Source organism: Cebus imitator, unplaced genomic scaffold (genome assembly GCF_001604975.1).
Source record: "Cebus imitator isolate Cc_AM_T3 unplaced genomic scaffold, Cebus_imitator-1.0 Scaffold356, whole genome shotgun sequence".
Taxonomy (NCBI): domain Eukaryota; kingdom Metazoa; phylum Chordata; class Mammalia; order Primates; family Cebidae; genus Cebus; species Cebus imitator.
In genome coordinates, this window is record NW_016107671.1 from 1,674,653 (window position 1) to 1,693,600 (window position 18,948).

An 18,948-nucleotide genomic window follows, 5' to 3' on the forward strand; every position below is an offset into this window, starting at 1 on the left:
AGCCGAGATCGCGCCATTGCACTCCAGCCTGGGTAACATGAGTGAAACTCTGTCTCAAATAAATAAATAAATAAACAACAAAGTTTTAACAGATGAGTGCGATACAACAAAGGTGGTTTTTTAAGAAATCATTTAGCCGGGTGCAGTGGCTCACACCTGTAACCCCAGCACTTTTGGAGGCTAAGGTAGGTGGATTACTTGAGGTGAGGAGTTCAAGACCAGCCTGGCCAACATGGTGAAACCCTGTCTCTACTAAAAATACAAAAATTAGCCAGGTGTGATGGTGTGCAACTGTAATCCCAGCTACTCAGGAGGCTGAGACAGGAGAATCACTTGAACCCAGGAGGCAGAGGTTGCGTTGAGCTGAAATCATGCCATTACACTCCAGCTTGGGCAACAAGAGCAAAACTCTGTCTCAAAAACAAACCAAAAAAAAACCAAACAAACAAAGATAATGTATTAGATAACAGCACTGCATATAAAAAAGGTAAGTATTTCTTGGGAACATTTGTTTTTCTATGAACAGCTTTGTACACAGTAACTCAATTTTGAGGTCTTGAGTTCCGAGAATACTGTGCATCATTTGCTTGGGATCAGACATAGAAGAACTGTAGGCATTGATGGCTGCTCCAGTATATTATTCTCACTCATCTTCACTCACTGAACACCATTAATCTCTTCTGATCATCATCGATTTCTGATCATCAGCCCTCATTCAACAACATTCTAATTAGTACGTTTAAATTATTTAAAGCTGTTTTTATCTTACTGAATTTGTGTCCATTATGTGCTAATACATTACATTTATTGTCAATACAGTATCTATTGAAGTATACAGGGAAAATATAATTCATACATTATGTTTTTCAAAATCACTGCATGCACACATATATCTGGTAATTAACTGTTAACTGGCTTTTGAATGTTTTACAATATTCAGAAACCCTGACGGAAGTCATTTAGGTGGTTTAAGTTGAATTCAAATTAAAATTGGTTAGGATTTTTTAATGAACTGAAAACATAGTATTTTTCCTATTTAAAATAATGGGGACAAATAAAAATAATTAAAAAAATAAAATAATGGGGCCAGATGTGGTGATTCACACTTGTAATCCCAACATTTCAGGAGGCTGAGGCAGATGGACTGCTTGAGCCTAGAAGTTCAAGATCAGATGGGGAAACATAGGGAGACCCCATCTCTAAAAAATTTTTTTTAAAAAGGAGCCAGGCTGTGGTTAGTAGAGGGGGGCTAGGGGAGACACAGCAGGGGTGGGAAGGGTGGGAAGGGATAATGAGGGGAGAAATACCAGATGTAGGTGAGGGGGGATGAAGGCAGCAAACCACATTGCCATGTGTGTACCTATGCAACAATCCTGCATGATCTGCACATGTACCCCAGAACCTAAATTACAATTAAAAAAAAAAAAGATTAAAAAAAAAAAAGGAGACTGGCATGGTGGTGAACAGCTATGGTGACAGCTACTCAGCAGGCTGAAGTTGGAGGATCGCTTAAGCCCAGGAGGTCAAGGCTGCAGTGAGGTGTAATTGTGTCACTGTACTCTAGCCTGAACAAGGAGAGGGAGACACTGTCACACACAAACAATAAATAAACGAAATGTAGGCTCTGAGATCTGGGTCTCTAAAAATTTACTATTCAGTGTACAGAAATAGGTTAGATTCAAATGAGGAAAAAATGTAGTTGGTAAATTTTGTTTTTATTTCCATTTAAGGCAAATACATATTTTATACACAGACACAAACACACATACATATATACATGTATATATTACGATGTATTATATATTAAGACATATTAATATTTTATATATATAACTACCTGGACCATCATTTTGTTCTTTTTCCCTTAAACTAACAAGAAAATCTGGGTCAAAAACTTTTGCTTTCAGAATTTGCTGTAGAAAAATAATCTCTCCTTCACTTTCTTAAAAAACAAAAACAACAAAAAACATCAATAGCCCTAAAGCAATTTCTGCAAGTTTCTTTCTGGTATGGATTATCTGATGCTGCAAAACTGATGTGCTCTGAAGTCCTTCATATCTTTACTACACTCTAAAGGTCTTGTTCTAAAATAAACTATCTGTTGTTCAAAAAGGTATACATGATAAGAGAATGCTTGCATTTTTTTATCGTACTCATAAAATATTCCCACCATTTGAGTTCTCTAACAGTATGTAATGATAATGGTAATCATTTTAATAATAAATATCAGATATTACCCAAAGGGAATTATATGTATTTAATTATTTATAATTTCATCATTATAATAAAATCACAGTATTTTACAAATGAAATTAAGAAATGTATCTGATTTCAGCTAGGATATGGTGAAATGGAGATGATCCTTGATAAAGGATATAATTCAGCTTTATATTCTAGGGTTATACAAATGTAAATTATCTAAGGGGTTTCTGAAGTCATTCTGCATCCAGGTTAATATAGGCCTTCTAAGAATGAGTCGATTCTAAGCAGAAGCAAAAGGATGTCCTACATTCATATAGATATGATATTGATGATGAAGACCTTCTTATATTTAATCACATTCAAGGCTTTCTCAATTATGAAGCTTTATATGTTGAGTAAGTTGTGAAGGACGTCTAAAGTCTTTGCCACACTGGACACATGTATAGGGTTTCTCACCAGTATGGATCCTTTGATGCAGAGTAAGTTCTGAACCACGACTAAAGGCTTTCCCACATTCCTTACATTCATAGGGTTTCTCTCCAGTATGAGTTCTCAGATGTTCAGTAAGGTGTGAACCACGAATAAAAGCCTTCCCACATTGTTTACATTCATAAGGTTTTTCACCTCTATGAATTCTCTGATGTTCACTAAGCTGTGAGCCATAAATAAAGGCCTTGTTACATTCCTTACATTTGTAGGGCTTTTCACCTGTATGAATTCTTTGATGATATGTAAGTTGTGTAGTACGAACAAAGGTCTTCCCACATTCCTTACATTCATAATGTTTCTCACCATGAATTTTCTCATGTTGAGTAAGATATGCAACACGAATAAAAGCCTTTCCACATTCCTTACATTCAAAGGGTTTCTCACCTGTATGAATTCTCTGATGTTCACTAAGTTGTTTGCTACAAATAAAGGCCTTTCCACATTCCTTACATTTGTAGGGCTTCTCTCCCGTATGAATTCTTTGATGTTGAGTAAGATTAGAATTAGAAATAAAAGCTTTCCCACATTCTTTGCACTTATAGGGTCTCTCACCTGAATGAACTCTCAGGTGGTAAGTAAGTTGTGAGCCACGAAAAAAGGCCTTTCCGCATTCTTTACATTCATAGGGCTTCTCACCTGTATGAATTCTCTGATGTTCATTCAGTTGGGAGGCACATAAAAAGGCTTTCCCACATTCTTTACATATATAAGGTTTTTCACCAGTATGAACTCTCTGATGATATGTAAGGTGTGAACCAAGAATAAAGGCCTTTCCACATTCCTTACACTCATAGGGTTTCTCACCACTATGAATTCTTTGATGGTAAGTAAGTTGAGAGCCAAGAATAAAGGCCTTCCCACATTCTTTACATTCATAAGGTTTTTCACCACTATGAACTCTCTGATGAAGCGTATATTGTGAACAGTAACTAAAGGCTTTTCCACATTTCTTACATTCATATGGTTTCTCTCCTGTATGAACTCTCTGATGTTCAGTGAGCTGTGAACCACGAATAAAAGCTTTCCCACATGCTTTACACTGATAAGGTTTTTCATTAGTATGAATTTTCTGATGTTGAATGAGATCAGAACTACGACCAAAGGCCTTTCCACATTCCATACACTCATAAGGTTTCTCACCAGTCTGAATTATCTGATGTTGACTATAGCTTGGCTTTTTGCTGCAGGTATTCCTATGCTTCCTGACTTTAGAGCGTTTTTCTGTATTATGATTTTTCTCATGTTGAATAAGGCATGACAGGTAGCAAAAATCTTGTCTACATTCCTTACATTTGTGCAATTTTTCCTTGGTAGGAATTATCTGGTGAAAAGTAGAAGAGGTTGAATGGCTTTCAGTGGCCTTTTCTTCACAGGTAATTTTGACATACATGTAAAGTCCTTCCTGACTTGCTTCTTGACCCCCTAAGTTGTCTTTGCACTCCATATTGTCTCCAAGACCATTGTATTGAACGTGATGGTTGATAAACTTCCCCATATTCTCCCACCGGAGTGATTCCATTTCATAAATTTCCTTTTCTGAAGATAACTTGTTAATCTCACGACTGGATTCCAAGTCTGCAGAATAACAAGGAAGCAAATTCCTGCTTTTGTTTACAAGGAGAAATAATTCTATGGTAAAAAATGACAGATAAAAACAATTCTCATAAGAATAGAATGGCTTAAACAGTACAAAAATATTTTGTGCCATTTTTCTTTAAAGGCACAAGGAAAGAATAAAGAACAAGGAGAGCTTATAGGAAAGAAGGCGATTAGAAAAATAGGTTAAGTCAGTGGTTCTCAAACTTTGGAACAGCTTAGAAACACCCAGGAAGCTTATAAAATAGAACAGAAACACCCTCTTGAAAAGAAACAGATGTCTAGCTGGACATACAATCTATCAACAAATCCTATTGGCTCTCCTATCAACATTTATTAAGAATCTGATCACCTCCACTGCCACCATCCTAGGCCAAGTCACCTATCTCTCACCATCGTAACCTTTTAGCTGGTTTCCCTACTTTCATCCTTGCTTCTGTAATCTTATTCTTCACAGAGCAGCCAAAGGAATTCTCTTAAAATGTAGTTTATATCACATCATTCCCCTGCTAAAAACCTTCCAATGGTTTGCCATCTCAGGATAAAATCCGAAGTCCTTAATATGGCTCACAAGACCCTATACAAGCTTGCCCTTGGCCACTTTTCTTGACGTGGCATTTCCTAACATGGCCACTTTTCTATATCATCACCTACCACTCCCCTAAGTATTCATTTGGCTCTGGTCATATGGCCCCCTTGGTGTTAAAAAGTGTCAGGTCAAGCATATGCCTCTGTGTTTACAGTTTTGTCTTTAGAATGCCCTTCCTATAGATATACGTATGGCTTATTCCCTCATACAGTTTTCTGCTCAGCTGCCACATTATCAAAACATACAACACATAACTGTACCTGTATTGCATTTTTCACTAATGGATATACCATTTCGAAAGTCTGACTACTGTCTGTCTGTCCCATGCTTAATCAAAGCAAGGACTTTGTTTCATATACTGCTTTATCTCTAGTGCCTAATGTCATTCCTGCACATTGTTGGCATTCAATATTTGTCAATTTTTAAATGTAAATGTTCCTTCATTCACAGATCTCCTTAGATGCTTCTCATACAACACAAAGTTTGAGAACAGAGCTAATAATCTTTCAGTGGTTTACCCTTGTACTTAGAACAAAATCCAAACTCCTATCCATGGCCTACAAGCCCCTTTATGATCCAATTCTTTCTTAAATTTCTCTAATTTCTTCAAAATTACCTTTTAAGTCTCATTTTGAGCCACTACTATCTTCGGGAACAATGCTCTAATCTTATTGGCCTGAGAACATGTCAAATTCCCATTTTAGGTTTTCTATATGCCATTCCATCTGCCAAGAATGCTAAGTGGCCACCTCCTTTGCTTCTGAAATATCCTAGCTTAAATGTTAGCTGCTCAGAAAGACTGTCCTGGATCACTTTAATTAGGTCCATGCCATGTATTTTCTATACCTATGATTTATTCCTAATTCTTGTTTGAATGTTTGCAATTCTAAAATTTCATTTATTTATCTGTTGATCTTTCTACTCCTCAAGTTCTACATGTATGGGGGGAAAATTTCTGTTTTATTATATAGCTATATCACAGAGCACAGTATACATACAATGTTTTGTTCCTTTCATATAGTTTTTTAGGTCTTACTTTCCAATATTTTCTACTTAAGACCAAATGTTCTTTTATTTCACAAAGAAGTACCTCAAAATGTCCTAGAAATAGTGACAAGTTTACACAATAAAGATGTTATGTTATTCTGAAGAAAGAAGTTGGGGAACAAGTGTACTTTACAAATGTGGAGAAACTCTATCTGATGTAACTGGATCAGCAGGCACAGGCTCTCTGACCACTGTGTATAGGCTGGAGAATAACAGAGAGTGGTAATGGGAAGAAAAATACAAATCAGTAAGTTCAAATTTAAACTGTCTTTTAGAAATAAGCCTCAGAAACTTGAGAAAACATGCTTTTGCTGAAAAGCAAAAAGAAATTATAAAAACAAAAGCAACTACCTCCCACCCCCACCCTGCCATATACACAGCACAGCTCAGTTTAACGCCAATTCATGTCAGCAAAATATCTTGGAACAAGATAGATCCTGCTTTTATTTTGTTTCTTTTATAGAAGAACAATATGATTTATAAAACACTTTGAAAGAAATCAATGGGTTTATGGTGATTAAGGGAACACTATAAGGAATCAAATAAATTCAACTGGAACCCAAAACAGCTACCTGTGTGCTAGTGGCCTAACAAAAATGGGAAGAAATATAAATCTAATATGATTCTGGGTTAGGAGGCACTATAAGAACATAGGAAGGTGCTAAACAGAAATCTAGAGGAATGAAGAAAAGGTGAAGATTGGAATACCAAAGTCTCAGAACTGTGCCCAGAATGAGGGGTACATATAAAAATGTATTCAATTAAGTAGCAGCTCTTTTTATTGTCATTAATGAAAAACTATAAGGTGAAAAAAAAAAACTGCAAAAGGGGTGATGAGTGAAGACAACGAAATGGAGTCTGAAAAGGTGGAATCATTTTAGGAAGTTTCTTTTATACTTGACCCCATCAAGTCCTACTGAATATATCTCCTAAGTAGGCCTTGAACCTGTTAATTTAGCACCAATACCTCTGCTGACACTCAGGAAGCCCAAAGCATTTTTTTTTGGAGATAGAGTCTCACTCTATCATCCAGGCTGGAGTACAGTGTCGTTGATCTCAGCTCAATACAACCTCCACCTGCAAGATTCAAGCAATTCTGCCTCAGCCTCCCAAGTAGCTGGGATCACAGGTGTGTGTGCCACCATGGCTCATTTTTATATTTTTAGTAGAGATGAGGGCTTCGGCATGTTGGCCAGGCTGGTCTCCAACTCCTGGTCTCAAGTGATCCACCCACCTCAGCTGCCCAAACTGTTGGGATTACAGGCATGAGCCACTGTGCCCGGCCCCAAAGCGTCCTGAACCACAACAAAAACCTACTCAGTAATGTTATGAGACCATTTGTTTTAATCTCCATTTGGCAGACAGAATGGAATAGTAAATATGAAAATCACATTATGTCACTGTCTTAAGATTCTTCAATAGCCTGCAAAAAATTGGGGGATAAAATCTAAACTCTTCCGCACTATTTTTCAAACTTCTTTTGACTGTAACCTCATAGTAAGAAATGTATATTATGACTGAGTAAATACACTCAAACATAAAACAAGTATGTCATAAAATTATCTTTGCTATTATATAGCAAAGATAAATATACTCATATTTTATTTTCTCTCCTGTTTTATTAAAAACAGTAACAAGTGTTGCTTATAATCTACTAGGTCATATTAATAACTTCTAGCAGGTTTTGCCTGGCCTGGCTCCAGTCAGCCTCTCCAACTCCCTGTGGCACCTTTGCCTCATGAGGCTCCAGCTGCAAAGGCCCTCTCTTAATACTTCATATACAACAAGCTCCACCCTCCTGTGGCCTTCAGTACACTGTTACCTCTGCTAGGAATGCTCTTCCCTCTTCTCTCTACCCTCAGTCTCCTTATCTGTTTTTCATTCTTTCAGGGCTCACCAGAAACTTTATGTACCTTTACATTTCCTGAGAAGCTGTCTCCAATCCCAAGCTCCTAGCAATGCTGTTCCAGTAATCTGCCTTCTGTTAAGACAGCCACTGTACTCACTACAGTCTACAAGGAAAGCCTCCATAGCTCTGGATGCTCGTAAGACCTCCACATCCTGCTATTAAGGCTGGCTCCTCCACGGAGATCTCAATTTCCATAAGCTCTCAGTGTGGTAGTCCTACTATCCTTAGGTTATAAAATGAATAATAAAAAATAATAATAAACCTACTGACCCCTAAAAGACCACTAGAGGCCAATCCTGTAATGCCTGATATCTCTGAGTTATCTCAGTACTCTTAAAAGCCTTGGCTTCCTGAGTCCTTGATCATCACTAGGACTCTTATCCCATCCATGTCCTACTTCACTCCAAACTATGCCTTTTGGAACTCACAATGTACTTTCTACAAAATCCTCTACAGCCTCTACCTTCCCTCTGATTATTCTCTTCACCTTCATGATCCTATTGAAACCTTGAGTACAGTACTTGCCCAGAAATAATGTTTTCCTTCATGTCCTTCCCTCCACCTCGCTTCACCTAACCTCTCCCAAGGTAGACATAATTATAGCAAGTCAGCACCAACTCACCAAGGAATCAGATATACAAAGAGAAGTACTCAATGTTAATTTTTCTACAAGTACTCCTAATCATGACATTTACCGTCATAGAATGAATTGTATTCTATAGACTCTTTGAAGCAACTCTAAACTCTTATTATTACCCAATGAGAAAGCCAAAGAGAATAATTAAACACAGGACTTTCACTTCCTGTTCCATACATTGATTGGCTCTTTACCCCTATTCACAGAATTAATCTATATCTAAACCTCCAGGGATTCATTAAGTATTTTAAGAACCTACTACCAAATTCAAATACTACCAAACTCCTGAATAGTCTCCTATAAATAGAAGGCATTAGAGCAGTCATAGTAAAAACAGAAAAACAACAAAAAAAACCCCACCCCTTCATATCCTCCACCTTTGACTACCAAAAGCATATGTAGAATCCCCAAATGCTGCACTCACTGTTCCTGCAGCCACATTACTATAATTAATAGGCTGGAGTATAACACAAATTACTATAATTTTAAATCTACTAACACAAGCATATAGCCTATCTACTTCTTACCACTATGAAGAATAATTATAACAAATTCTATTTGTTCATACTAAACAGACTTAAAAGCACTCACTGTGTATTCCTCTGTAACTCATATAACATTACTAATTATAGCTTTTCTCACCTAAATGCCATGAAGTTTTATAGGAGCCACAGCCCTAATAACTGCCCATGACAGCACAACATCAAAATGATTTTGCCTTACAAATTCAAACCATGATTCCAGGCATGGTATCTCACACTTGGTAATCCCAGCACTTTCCTCACCTCAGGTCAGGAGTTTGAGACCAGCCTGGCCAACATGGTAAAACTCCATCTCTACTATAAATATAAAAATTAGCCAGGTATCATGGTAGGCACCTGTAATCCCAGCTACTTGGGAGATTTGAGGCAGGAGAATTGCTTGAACCCAGGAAGTAGAGGTTGCAGTGAGCTGAGATAACACCACTGCACTCCAGTTTGGGTGACAGAGTGAGACTCCGTCTCAAAAAACAAAAACAAACAAAAAACCCAAATTGAAACTATGAACAAATCCACAGCCAAATCATACACAAGGTTCCCCAACTTATGACACTTAGACTTACGATTTTTCAACTTTACCATGGTGAGAAAGCAATACAATATTCAGTATGCTCCTTGACTTACCAAGGGGTTACATGGAATGATTTAACAGTATTTTTGACATTATCCAGAAGTAACCCCAATGTATGTTGAGGAGCATCTGTACTATTAGCTCTCAGACTACAGACATTACTTCCTTTAACAAAAACATGATAAATAGGGGCTAGCCTAACTAACCTAGCCTTTTGCACAATTTTTTTGGCTCCTAAGGCCAGCAGATTACTTCTAACCTTTAAAAGTTTAGAAAGCCATATTGTTATATATGGAGGCATGAGTTAGCAGCTGATAGCCTTACTATCAACTATTAACCTGAATGGAGAATTATTTGAAATTATATCATTTTTATGATCTAATTTTGCCATTAACCAAATAGGACTAATGTACTAATTATGGCCATATAGTCTCTCTATCTATAAATCACATCACAATGAGAGGGGAACTTCTTGTTGCCTGTCCAGTGCCAGGCCCATACCTGTGCCCCCTCTCCCAGTCCTCTGTGATGAAAATCCCAAGGCCAGGGTTCCCCTTCATTTCCTGTCCAATTCCCTGAGAAAGCAGCCAACAGAGACCCCCTCCCCCTGAAGTGGCTGGAGGGACCTCAGGCCCCGAATGCCTGGAGACAGAGGAGGCGCCCCAGTCCTCAGCCTCACTGGCAGGCCCGGAAGTGCTGAACTCCAGGGGCTCAGGCGAGGAGGACATGGAAGTGGGCACCTTCCAGGACCTGGCGTTGCTAGGGGTGGCGGTGGTGCCTGAGTGATCATCCAAGCTGGCTGGGTCTTCTTCTGGCATCATTTTCAGGGAGACAGTAAACAAGGAGTTATCAAAGGACATGTCTGTGGTGTTGAAGTTAATCTGGGCCCAGCAGGATTCTCCATCTCTTTTCTTCTGTAAATTTTTGAGTTTAACTTTTCTGACCACAAGGGCAACAGCTACCAGCCCAGCAAGGAGGAGGAGGGCACCAGCTAGGCTCAGGGAGAGCGCCAAGATCCAAGTGGGCACTGGGAAGATGCTCAAAGGCTCGCTGAGGTCTGACAGCTGGGGCTGGTTGTGCTCGCCTATCACTCTATACTGGCAGTGGAAGGGTACCCCTGGAGCCTCATTGCTGCTGCCACTCAGGTTGAATGTCACTCCACACTGGTTAGGTGGGGCCTGCAGGAGCTGGACCACCTGCCCCCCTCGATACAGTGTGGAATTCGCTCCCAGGAAGTCCCCGGGGGCCACGCATGCAATGTGGATGGTGTCCCCTTGGCTGCTTGGGTATGGGGGCACCAGCCGGATGGACAGTGCTGGGATTGCCAAGGAGCGAGGAAACTGAGCCTGATGATCTGAGGTGGAACAGTTTCATCCCAAAACCCGTCCGCCCATCCCCTCTCGTGCCCGTCCCACCCCAAAATACTGTGCTCCATGACACCGGTCTCTGGTGCCAAAAAGTTGGGGACTACTGGTCTAAAAGACCATGTCAGGATTTACCATGGATGCCAGGGGACTCACAGAGAACAGAGAGGAGAGAAGCCAGGCAGGTACCTTCCTGGGACTGATTTGGAGTGGGAGAAGCTCCCTAACATGGTGAAACTGAGTGAGTGAGAGTCCCTAAGGAAGCCAGACTTCCCACATGGACCTTTGCAATCCTGGGCACAGGAGAACCCCCAGCCCCAACCCCTGGGCCACTAGACCAACACAGAAAGCTACCTAGAGTTTTTGCAGAGGCACTGCATCAAGCCCATGTGGAGCACCACAAGCCCCAGATCCCTCAGCACCTTGGTGCCAGCTGCCATAGCCCCAGTGGAGGCTGCAGTCACAGTGCTGAGGAGCCGTTAGACTGCCCAGCCCCTCCTCACCAGGCAAGGCTCAGCTCCACCTGCCCCCGCCTGAATGCTGCAGCACAGTGACCCTGTCCCCACTTGAACTCTGCAGGCAGGCACACCTCCGCATTCCGCAAGGAACTTCTCAGATAGCAGACCATGAAACCCATGCCCTACCTCCTCTGAGGCGGCTAAGGCTCACCAGCTCAGACTTTCAGCGCAGCAACCGCACCTCCGCCTAAACTCTGCGGTGGGCTGCAGCTCTGTGTTCCTCTGGAGCAAAACTCCCAGACGTAACAGATAATGCTTGGCACCACTGCATGCCCCCAACAGTGAAGTTCTGCATTGTTTGGGAGGAAGGGAAGTGCAAACATGCCACGTGCACTTTTGCAACCCTGCAGCTGCCAGTCTCCATTGCAGGAGTCCTGCCCTCTCCAGTTAGAGGCCCACAGCACAGCTCCCCTGTCCCCACCTGAACATTTCACCTGCAGACCAGAGCCCTTCTGAAAATCCAACCCCCACATACCTGTAATATTCCCTTGGGCTCCCACCACCTAAGCGTTCTGTAGGACCCTGCATGAGAGTTTGGCCAGTGACCTGGGAACCAAACTGTCCCACCTCCCCACATCATAGCCAGCACCTGAACTCTGGGCTAGCCTGACTGCAGTCCAGCCCCTTCAGGACTCACACAGGCTGTCCAGTGGGACAACGAGGGGCCTGGGAACTGGGAAACTACCTGCCCCATTCCAACTCTGCTGGTACCTGACCATTTCCCCCAGGGCCTGAGGTGAGACCAATCCAACTAGCTGACACCACCAGAAACAACACTCACTCACACAGGCCCTGTAGGGGAGCCCCCCTTCAACAGGAAGCAGCAGTACTGTGACATCAGAAAACAGGTGAGCCCTAATCAACGGGGAAAGAATTGCCTATTCAATAAATGGTGCTGGGATAACTGGCTAGCTATATGCAAAAGAATGAAACTGGACCCTTAGCTTTCACCATATAAAATAACTCAAGATGGCTTGATATAGTACATGCAGAAGCCTCTGACGATCTTATCAGTTTCTCATTACATTTTTCAGGTGTTTCATCAATTTTAGGAGCTACTAATTTTAATTTTATTACAATTATAAAACCACCAGCCGTATCTAATATCAGACACCACTATTAATTGGAGCTATGCTTTCATTACTCTCTCTCCCAGTACTAGCAACCAGCATCACCATACTACTGACAGACCATAACCTTAATATACTTTTTTTGATCCAGCTGGAGAAGGAGATCCAATTTTAGGTCAACATTTATTTGTTTTGTTTGTTTATCCAAAAGCATATATTCTTATTTTACCAGGTTTTGGAATAATCTCACATATTGCTACCTACTATTCTGGGGAAAAAAAAGAACCATTTGGCTATATAGAAATAATATGACCCTTAGGCCTGTAATCCCAGCACTTTGGGAGGCCAAGGTGGGAAGATCACGAGGTCAGGAGTTCAAGGCTAGCCTGGCCAATATGGTGAAACCCCACCTCTACTAAAAAAAAAAAAAAAAAAAAAAAAAAACAAAAAAAAAAAAAAAAAAAAAAAAAAAAAAAAAATTAGCTGGGCATGGTGGCACACGCCTGTAGTCTCAGCTATTCAGGAGGCTGAGGCAAGAGAATTGCTTGAACTGGGACTCGGGAAGCAGCAGTTGCAGTTAGCCAAGATCACACCACTGCACTCCTGCCTGGGCTACAGAGTAAGACTCTGTGTCAAAATAATAATAATAATATGACCCATTATATCAGTCTGGCTCATAAGCTTTATCATATAAGCCCACCATATATCTACAGCAGGGAGACACTGACACCTGAACATATTTCACGCTAGCTACTATAATTATTGCTATTCCCACAGGAGTTAAAGGATTTAACTGACTAGCAACCCTACATGGAGGTAATATTAAATGATCTCCAGCTATATTATGAGGTTTGGCTTTATTTTACTACTAACAGTTGGAGGCCTAACAGGAACGGTTCTAGCTAATTCATTAGCAGACATCAATCCCCATAATACATATTATGCTGTAGCACATTTCTAACATGTTCTATCAATAGGTGCCATCTTCACCATTATAGGATTTCTTTACTGATTCCCATATTTTCAGGTTATACACTCAACCTGAGCCAAAAATCCATCTTCTATTTGTAGGTGTTAAACTGACTTTCTTTCCACAACATTTTCTTGATTTACCAGGCATGCCACGACAATACTCCAATTATACTGATGGATATACAACATGAAATGCCATCTGCTATGGTTTGGATGTGGTTTGTACGCACTAAATCTCATGCTGAAATTTAGTCCCCAGTATGGTGTCTTAGGAGATGGGGTTTAGTGGGAGGTGCTTGGCTCATGGGGGCTGGTTCCTCTTGAACAGATTAATGCCCTCCCTCAAGGGTGAGTGAGCACTTGTTCAACTCATTCTCAAGAAAGCTGGTTTTAAAAAAAAGCCTGTCACCTTTCTCCTCTCTCACCAGGTGATCTCTGCTCTGCACACACTGGCTCCCCTTTACCTTCCATCATGAATGGAAGCAGCCTGAGGTCCTCACCAGAAGCCAAACAGACACAGGTGCCATGCTTCTTGTACAACCTGAAGAGACACGCACCAAATAAACCTCTTTTCTTTATAAATTACCCAGCCTCAGGCATCCTTTATAGTAACACAATATGAACTAAGACATCTATTATACTTGAATTAGTTCCACTCTAACACTTTGAAAAGTGATCAGCATCTATGTTTAAATACCAAAACTAGCAATATCCATGGAATTTTTTTTTTTTTTTTTTTTTTTGGAGTCTTGTTCTGTGTCACCAGGCACCAGGCTGAAGTGCAGTGGCGCGATCTTGGCCCACTGCAACCTCTGCCTCCTGGGTTCAAGCAATTCTCCTGCCTCAGCCTCCCAAGTAGCTGGGACGACACGCACTTGCCACCACGCCCAGCTAATTTTTGTATTTTTGTAGAGATGGAGTTTCACCATGTTGGCCAGGATGGTCTTGATCTCTTGACCTTGTGATCCGCCCGCCTCGGCCTCCCAAAGTGCTGGGATTACAGGCGTAAGCCACTGCACCCGGCCTATTTTTTTTCAACAATTCTAGCACTATTTACTTCCATTAAAATTTTTTGAAACATGCCTGTTCTTAAAATCCATCACCAAAGAACACGGACGCCTTAAAACATGAGATCCCCCTTGGGAAAAAAAGCAAGCTAAAATTTATTCACCTCTTTCACTATTCCTACAATAATAGGACCACTTATTTATATTCTAATCATTTCATTCCCAAACATCATGTTTCCTGCCCCCAACTGCCAAATCCATAATAGATTAGTCTGTGTTCAACAGTGATGAGCACAAGTCGTACTAACACAATAACACATGTCAAAAGGATGTTATTATCAATAGCAGCAACAACTCTTAAAGCACAATTTCAAGCAACCACCCTATTTTTTTTTTTACCACTACCACTCAAGTTAGCAGATCATTTGCCCGTATACCCACCCTTCCAGCATTTTATTTTATTTTATTTTTTGAAATATGGTTTTGTTCTGTCACCTAGACTGAAATGCAGTGGCATGATCATGGCTCACTGCAGCCTCAACCTCAGGGCTCAAACGATCCTCTCACCTCACTCTCCCAAGTAGCTGGGACAACAGGCATGTGCCACAATGCCTGGCTACTTTCTATTTTAAGTAGAGATGGGGTTTTGCTATGTTGCCCAGGCTGGTCCTGAACTCCTGGTCTCAAGCAACTTACCCACTTCAGCCAAAGTGCTGGGTGGATTACAGGCTTGAGCCACTGTGCCCAGCTTACCATCATTTTAAAGACTCTCCTTTGAAAACAAAACAAAACAAAACAAAACAAAACAAAACAGAAACCTCTCTTGATTCTGTGGTTTACCCTGCAGTAGATAGGAGCCGCAGGGTGAACCACAAAATCAGGAGAGTGGCAACATTTCTCAAGAGGTATGCATGCCTCCTGTCTCTACCTTTTGCTTTTCTTTCTCTCCTACCACTATAATTAACATTTTGCCACATTTCCTTCCTAAATTTGTTCCATGGATTTTTATGTAGTTGAAATAATACTGCACATGCAAACTGTAATCACACTTCTTTCCCCTAATTATTACAGAACTGTTCTTAACAGTCTAAAATATTTTTAAACTCTATGTGTAACTTTGAGGGTTCCTCAAATGGGCCCTCAACATTGTCTGGTGAGTTAATTCACTGTCCCACTCTAGTTTTTATTGTTGACTTATTTCTTTCTCACTCTCTTTTAAATACTCTATAATGAGGTTTTTGTTCCTCTCATTTCCAAACCCACCTTGTCAGGGTCACCAGCACTTTTCATCTTGCCAAATCCAATGGCCAGTTTTCAGCCTTCCTCTTACTTGACCTTTTAGCAACGTCTCTCTGTTAACTGCTTCCTCCTGGCTTCCAGTACACTGCATTCCTTCCTCCTAGGTCACAGGTTACTCAGGTAGTCCTCAATTTCCTTTGCTAGATTTTTTTCCTGACTGAATGCTGGAACACTGCATGGTTTAGTCCTTGAACTGTACCTTGCCTTCCATCTAAACCAATTCTCTTCAAAATCTCATCCAGTTCCTCGATACAAAGATTAATTCCATATTTATCTCTTCAGTCCTGACTATCCCTCCACAGGCTTCCAAATGCATATCTAACTTTACCACACGGATATCTAATGAGAATATCAAACACCAAACTCTTGACTTCCTTCTCCAGATTTCCAAACCCTGATGCCTCTATTGCCAATCTTCAAAACAACTCCATTATGAAGGTATTAATTCTACCTTCAAAATATAACCTGTTCTCATCAGGTCCACATATTAAACCCAATTCCAAGCCACTATTATCTTTAGTGTGAACTTCTGAACTAGTCTTCTGATTAGTCTTCCTGCTTTCATTCTTATCCTCACTGCCCACATAGCACTCAAAGTGACCTTAAAACAAAGATCCTTTACTTATCTGCAAAAAATCAGCCAGGGGCTCACTATCACACTGAGAATAAAATCTTACTTCTTGCAATGGCCAAGAAGGTCCTACATGATCTGATCTCTGCCTGTTTCTCTAACCTTGCCTCTAATTTTCACTTTCAGTGGCCACACTGATTGTCAAGCAAGTGAAGCTTAATTTCTTTCAGGATCTTCTGTTCTCTCTGCCTCAACGCACATTTATTTCCCTGATTTATAGCCAACTTTATTCAGGTCTCAAGTCAAATGTTACCTCCCTTGAGCTATATCATTCCTGGTACTAACCTATGAACATAGCAAACTCTCAATAGGTATGTGCTTGCTGCAGATACTTATCAAAGTTTAACTGTAAAAGAGTAACTGGGAAAGAACACTAATTTGAAAAACAGATAAAAGCAATGTCCCCAAAAGATACCAGACCAAAGGTTTTATTTAAAAAAAAAAAAAAGAGAGAATGTAAAAAATAAGAGTGGTAAGTGGGAAATGGGAGGGAGGTTCCACTGGGAACTCATAGACATAACCTTCCTGTTCTCCCTAGGTCTCAAGCCTTCTTTCCACAGGTCTTTGAAGAGAGCTTCACACAAACATCTCAAAGTGCTGCCACCTACAGATCAGCTGTATTATTAGTAGCAATAGCTGACACTGTGTGACAAGCCCTTATTCACCTTAACTGTCTTCTTGTCATGGTTCTAATCACCATCCAGGGCTCCTTTCCTTGCTCCAATAAGAAAAATACATTTGGCTTAGGGACTGCATATCCAGCTTAAAATAAAGGAAACGGTACACGGTCATGCTAAGGGATTCCCAGATTCAAATCCAGTCTATTGGCTAACAAAGAAGGGAGACACTGACGGGAAGTGACAGGGAAAAATGTGACAATCTAAAGGATGAGAAATAAAAAGACAAACAGTGGAGCTCTCCATTCCTACTTCCACTCAAACTTAAGCCTTTCCTTAGGGAATGGAGATCAGAAATTGACAATGAATGAGGCAGAAATGATGGGGAACAAATTCTGAATCTTATGTAGGATGATCTTACCCAATGAGATCAGGTTGCTGTAGTTCTCCAACATCACATCCCTGTACAAGTCCCTCTGAGCAGGGTCCAGGCATTCCCATTCCTCCTGAGAGAAGTCAATGGCCACATCCCTGAAAGTCACCAACAACTGAAACAACAAATCCATCATTTGTGAAAATATGGTAATGATTCTGAAGTGAAATGACAAGAAAATGGAGGCGGTAATTGAAGGAAGGGGGTAACACAAAACAACAGGAAATTGGTTGCCTAAACCATAGTATTCTCTATCATTCCTATTGCCACAGACAAAACTTCCTCTGTACAACAGAACAATTCCATTATCCAGAAAGGTCTGAAAATTTAAAAAGCCAGCTGTGTGCAGTTTCTCATTTCAATAAAACACTGCATGCATTTATTTCACAGCAGATTTTAATTGCACAGATTACGCTTTCAAATCCTTAATAACTAGTACATTCTCAATAAATACAAGTTCTTGTTCTCCCTTCTGCTTTTAAAGAAAAAGACTTTTAAAAATATTTTTTTCCAAACAATGTTTACCAAATCTCTAGGTGAGAAAATAAAATTTGAATATAACCTAAGAATTTTTTGAAGACTCAGATTCATCAAGTTACAATATAATGTTACAGAATAAAATGGACATGTGATATTTCTGTTTTATATACAAAATGATCTGCTTATGTGGGAGTATTTGAATTGACAAATTCTCTAATGACTTTGGGCTCTTAGAATCTATAATTCTTAAGACAGTATGCATCTGGCATGTTTCATTTGCTCCTACTTTCCATGTTCCTTCCTATGGCAAGGTAGGCTAGGATGCCAGTACAGGTGCACAGAGACATCACTCTGAACTGGTACATTACAGGAAATCCCAAGGTAAACTTGACTATGATCGTCCTCTCTCATTGGTTCCTAGGCAAGAAGGCTGCGGTAGGCAGAATAAAGGCCCCCCTGCCCCAGCAAAGCATGTCCACAACCTAATCCCTGAAACAGTATCAGTACTGACTCAATGTTAAAGAAAAGCTTGGTTGCTTAAATATAATTATTAATTTGCTTGAATTTGTAGATTATTCACTCAAACAGCCTCAGAAAAACAGGACCTTCAACAGAGATGAGAGAAAACATGCAGACTAACGACTCTGGGAATGGGCTGACCAGCCTGATAAGAATAGGCTGACAGCAACTACAGAAGGCCACAAAACATTGACCAAGAAAGCAATGGCCAAGAAGTCAATGACCTGAGACTGCACGTTTCACAAGAATGTTTTGATCATCATTTTTCCTGATTTCCCTTAAAAATCCCTGATGTGGAAACACAACTCAGTGAAGTGGTCTTTGAACACTAGTCCACTGCCTCCCCTGAGATGCTGGCTTCTTGCATAAAGTTAACCTTCCTTTCACCAATGCTCATCTCTTGAGTTTTTGGCTTTCAAGTGACGAGTGGCCTGGAGCTGAGTTTGGTTACAAAACCTA

General features: G+C 40.4%; 3 protein-coding genes across 7 annotated transcripts in view; all 3 read right to left on the reverse strand.

The window, feature by feature from the left end:
• The window catches only part of ZNF793 (zinc finger protein 793), a 53,087-nt gene extending 35,553 nt beyond the window's left edge, over window positions 1-17,534 (reverse strand). Inside the window, exon 1 of the mRNA XM_037730690.1 lies at window positions 17,479-17,534. The gene's annotated coding sequence lies outside the window, so the exon portion shown is untranslated. The remainder of the gene's footprint in view (window positions 1-17,478) is intronic.
• ZNF571 (zinc finger protein 571) overlaps window positions 2,235-18,948 on the reverse strand; it is a 30,036-nt gene continuing 13,322 nt past the window's right edge. For 4 of the 5 annotated variants that reach the window (XM_017506462.2, XM_037730682.1, XM_037730683.1 and 1 more), the window contains 2 exons: window positions 17,479-17,605; window positions 2,240-4,266 (listed from right to left, as the gene is read on the reverse strand). In XM_017506462.2, the coding sequence (XP_017361951.1) occupies window positions 2,573-4,266; window positions 17,479-17,605 (1,821 nt within the window). In that variant the 3' untranslated portion in view covers window positions 2,240-2,572. Of the gene's footprint in view, window positions 4,267-17,478; window positions 17,606-18,948 lie in introns of all 5 variants that reach the window. The other variant, XM_017506463.2, reaches the window with a different exon arrangement.
• Window positions 9,476-10,943, reverse strand: LOC119467953 (protein HIDE1-like; the record flags this gene model as incomplete). The annotated part of the gene is made up of 1 exon (XM_037730656.1): window positions 9,476-10,943. A coding segment is annotated over one exon (918 nt), but the record flags the coding sequence as incomplete, so codon positions are not given.